At 40.1% G+C, this 4,827-nt stretch overlaps 1 protein-coding gene across 1 annotated transcript; it reads left to right on the top strand.

Annotated features, from left to right (window-relative positions):
* Positions 1 to 2,802: 2,802 nt before the first annotated feature.
* LOC110496935 (cocaine- and amphetamine-regulated transcript protein) lies at positions 2,803 to 4,570 on the top strand. The gene is made up of 3 exons (XM_021572940.2): positions 2,803 to 3,215; positions 3,975 to 4,064; positions 4,278 to 4,570. The coding sequence occupies exons 1-3, from the start codon at positions 3,069 to 3,071 to the stop codon at positions 4,383 to 4,385; spliced, it is 345 nt and encodes a 114-aa protein (XP_021428615.1). The 5' UTR covers positions 2,803 to 3,068; the 3' UTR covers positions 4,386 to 4,570.
* Positions 4,571 to 4,827: the final 257 nt, after the last annotated feature.

The following is a 4,827-nucleotide window of genomic DNA, read 5'->3' on the forward strand; positions in this document are numbered from 1 at the left end:
CTGAGGGCAACTCAATATTGGTGAGGTGTTCTTAATGTTTTGTACATTCAGTGTATATTGGGTGTTTGAAATGCAGAATTTTAGATTCGATTACAGGTTGGTTATTTGACTTTGTTTCAATGTTGATAGCGAAATGGTATATTTGAATCATCGTTATTGTTTTAAAGTCATTCTGTCAGCCTCAGCAACAATTGTTAGAATAATTCAATGGATTCAATTGGATTAATGAAGTGTCTTATTATAGATTTTCAAATCTGACTTCTCTATGTAGTCATCTACGGAGATTGTCTTTCTGGGCCCGGCGTCAGTTAAGCTGCAGTACCGAAGCAAGACTGTAGGAGCAGTCAAAAACGTGCTCCCCTGGCCCCTTGTTCCAAACTCTGGCTCAACCCTAGCCCTAATTATGAGTCTTTTGTTAAACTCTGGCTCAACCCTTACCCTCACCCCTCTTAAACTCCCCCACATCCAAATACCCAATATAATCCCAAATTATCGCATCAAGAACCACTGTGATGAGGCCAAGCGGTTCACTTTGGAATGACTGAATCCTTTCATTACTTACAACTTTACTTGACCTGTCAATTAGTCAACAATGGATAGCAGCAGCCCAAAGGTGACCAAATGTGAAAGTCCACATCACTTGCACAACAACATGTGCCTTTCTACTCAGCAAGTGCTAATTGCATATCACCTGTAGCCACTTTCCCAATGGACGTCCATCATGGCTCAACACTGCAGTCCAGTTTCCACCTCCACTTGTCTGTGGCTGGGGAGTGTCAGGAAAGTAGGAACTTAATTACGCCTTGGTGATGGAGAGGGATCCTTGAGCTAAACCTTCTGCAGTGAATTATAATGAGACGACAGTGATGACAGCTGTTGAACTACAGTGGCAAGAAAAAGTATGTGAACCCTTTGAAATTACCTGGATTTCTGCATAAATTGGTCATCAGATTTGATCTGATCTCCATCTGTCACAACAATAGACAAACATAGTGTACTTAAACTAAGAACACACAAATGATTGTATTTTTCTTGTCTATATAAACCAAGAAGGGATAATATGCTACTTTTGACAAAGACCTGGAGGCGAACAGTGAGGACGAGTCTGTAGATGTCTTTATAACTTCTAGGTCTAATATAGGATGTATCAAGACCCACGTGGTGCGCACCATAGAGGCCTGAGGCTCCATGCACTTTGAGGTCCACGAAGCGCAAGCTGCTTTCTGACTCATCAAAGTCCTGATGCGAAGAGAGGCCAGTGCATGCTTGGTCCCATTTAACGCTCCTCGGGAGTCCAATCCCAACGCGCCTTACTAAATTTGAGAAACGCACAACTTGCCCTCATTCTCTGAAACAAGCTGTGCACCTGACACCGGTGCTCTTCCTTCCAGATTTACATTGACGAAGGAAAAAAATCAGTATTGACTGTAGGCAAGTTGTTTACGGACCAGAAATTGCTCAGATGTTACCTAGGCCTAGGATATATCTGCTGGATACCATAGATTGAGTCATTTGACATTTATGGTGGGCCTATTCTCTAACCGTAGCCTTGATTGCCCTTACACACTAGCAGATACTTATTGGATTCAATCACACTAGAATAACATTAAAGAGAGGAAATTCCACAGAGGCAATAATTCAAGCCTCAAAGCCTAGAGTGATGCCACCGTCTAGCAAGGGAGGCATGCATGAAGTATCCCAGCAAATTACATATGTACCATTTGCTTAGGTACTTTCGGCACTGTAGGCAGAGTCATTCACACAACATTGAGAAACATCCATAAACCCATTTAGGGGGGGGCTGCCATAATCAACTTCCGCGTCTTCGGCGCCCGGGGAACTGTGGTGTAGTGTAGGTCATTTTTGACTGACAATGAGATGATCAGTAATCTCACATTAGGCTACATTACATAATCTTGTCCTATTCGTGACGGTATCAGAAGGCACTTTATGTCCAAGTGATCCATAAATGAATTAACGTAATTCATCAAAATGAAACAATTGCAAAGTAAGTTGTGCTTGATATGCATTTGCACAAGGCATGTTGTAGTTTCCTACAGAATGTTGACTTCTCTTATTTGATGTAGCACCATAGCAATATGGTAACATGACACCTTTCAACCTGGACTCAGGGATAGATGTAACAAAGTAAATATAAATCTGTTTCCCTCCATTTAGTATGATATGTTACATTTCCGTATGATATGTTACGAATTGCAATTCGTACAATATGTAAAAAAAAAAAAGTGCAATACGTATGATATGTTATGAATTCCAATTTGTTGTGGCTAACGTTAGCTAGGTGGCTAACATTAGCTAGGCTAGGGTTAGAGGTTGAGGTTAGGGGTTAAGGTTAGGAGTTAGGGGAAAGGGTTGGCTAACATGCTAAGTAGTTGCAAAGTAGCTAAAAAGTAGTAAGTAGCTGCAAAGTTGCTAATTAGCTCAAATGCTAAAGTTGTCTGTGATTGGGATTTGAACACGCAACCTTTGGGTTGCTAGACGTTTGCGTTATATGGCGTGCATCCTCCCCGACCAACCTCCCTCTTTTAGTTTTAGCATAAGTAACCTTCTGTCTTATGTAACTATAACAAAGTAACATATCATACTAATTTGAGTGTCACAGATTTACATGTACTATGTTACGTCTAATCTGAGGCCAGGCTGCAACTTTGGAGGCACAATATAAACATCATGGAAATATATGGATAGGCTCCTAAAGTTTCACCCTGGTCGATGAATTCCTTGGTGTCGCGTGAATGTTTAATATCATTGACCGAGATATCAATCTCACCCAATCCATGCAACAAAAAAAAGTCTGAGGAGACGACGGTGTGACGTTTGAGCGAAACGGGAGCAGCACGGGGTTGGTTCTGTATAAATAGCCATCAAAAGTTTCCAAGCAACAACAGAAGCAAGTGCAGTACCCACGAGAAGAAAGAGTGAGGACCTGAGCTGTGAAATAGAAAGGGAGAGAATAATACCAAAGACACGGATAGTTGCCAAGAGAAATTAGCTGAAATTCGACTTGTTTCGCATTCTCTCAGTTCAAGCGCAAGATTTTGAGCACCATGGACAGCATCAGGGTTCGAGCACTCTTCTACCTGGGCGTCTGTCTGTCTGTCTTCAGTGTTGTTTGCCAGGGGCAGATGTCAGATGACAACAGACTCTCTTCACAAGAGGAACAATTTCCACTGGGATATGTCACCAGAGATTTGGTAAGTCACTTGGTTTTGTCCTTTTTGAGGATTTTAGGATAAAGCAGTTTGTTTCGATTCAAACCAATCCAGAACTTGTTCAAGTTTGATCTATTTTTTTTTTACCATCAACTGATGTGTGACTATTCTTTGATAGAGATGGAGAATAGTCTACTTTTACCTTACTTATTCAAATTAGCTATGTAGGCTATATGTTATCTACATCAGTGGTTCTCAACTGGTTCTCAATCTTATATTGATATTAAATGTAGCAATTATATGACAAGGGAACAACATTCCCACCTCTTTCATTGTCAATAATACAATTTGGCCCATATTCTTGATGAAGAATGTTAGTAAACTCGCTGGTTTGAGACCACAAAATCAACCAAAATAGTGCTGCTCTTTATTGACAATACTGTGATTGAATAATTATTTTCAGAGAATACATTATTTTAAAAATTACGTCAATTATAATTTCTACACACTGGAATTGAAGTCGTTTAACTTCAGACTATTATTTTTTTAATAAAATAAAAAAATAAAACATTTTTTTACTCAGACACCAATGACCCATTCAAAACTTCACTCGACCCAAATGTGGGTCATGACCCACCAGTTGAGAATCGCAGATCTACATGATACATTTGTGCCCATTCTTTCCCAATGTAAAGTAGCCGATTCTATTGTCCCAACTTCAAGCTAATGTCGAAAAATCGACATTATTTGGTCTGATAATGAAGATGGTTCTAATAATCTTTATTGGGGACTTTTTTTCAGGCTAATGCGCTCGAGAGGCTTCTGGAAGGCGTACAGCAAGACAACAGGATAGGTCAATCAGTGGAGAAAAAAGCAAGTCTCATTCCAAGGGTAAGTAAATTAAGTCAAGAACCTTCGTTCTTTCACATCTACCTCATATCTCTCATTTCCAAAACGCAACAGGTTGTACCAGAGCCATCTATTTGCATAGCCTATGGTGCTGTGAGAAGTCTGTTACATTGAAGATGCTTTGATTTGGGAACAGAAATGTGCAAGTAGGACCTAATGAATTTAGGGAATTTCTCTCTTCTCTCATATATACAGTGTGATGTTGGAGAGAGGTGCGCTATGAAGCACGGGCCGCGCATTGGAAGGCTTTGTGACTGTCTGCGAGGCACCGCGTGCAACACATTTTTCCTGCGTTGTTACTGACCCCGGTCACATACCTATACCCTCAGACGCACAACGTTTCCGAGACCCAGGCTTGTGATACTCCCATGCACGCATGCCATTACCAATGTAAATGTCAGTCTGCATGTATGACTGTCTTGAGTTCCTTTGTCTTCTCGAAGTATAAGTAAATGTATTTCTTTGTTTATTAAAACGTCTTCTTAAGCTCCACGCGTCCTCTTGCATTGTAGAGTACTAGCCTTTTGATGACCCATTGAAAAAACAGTTCACTTACTATTTTCCTATTGCATTTGTAGCCCTACACCTACATTTGAATCAGTTTAGGTTAAACTCCAAATGGGTTGCTTATAATGACATTGAAAATCGAAACATTGGATTAAGTTTCGTCCATCAGAAATACTGTCTAAAATGCTATTTTTATTAGGCCTACATTTTTTTTAGGTCGGAATTTTTAACACATTTT

The sequence above is a fragment of the Oncorhynchus mykiss genome, chromosome 18 (genome assembly GCF_013265735.2).
Source record: "Oncorhynchus mykiss isolate Arlee chromosome 18, USDA_OmykA_1.1, whole genome shotgun sequence".
Lineage (NCBI taxonomy): Eukaryota > Metazoa > Chordata > Actinopteri > Salmoniformes > Salmonidae > Oncorhynchus > Oncorhynchus mykiss.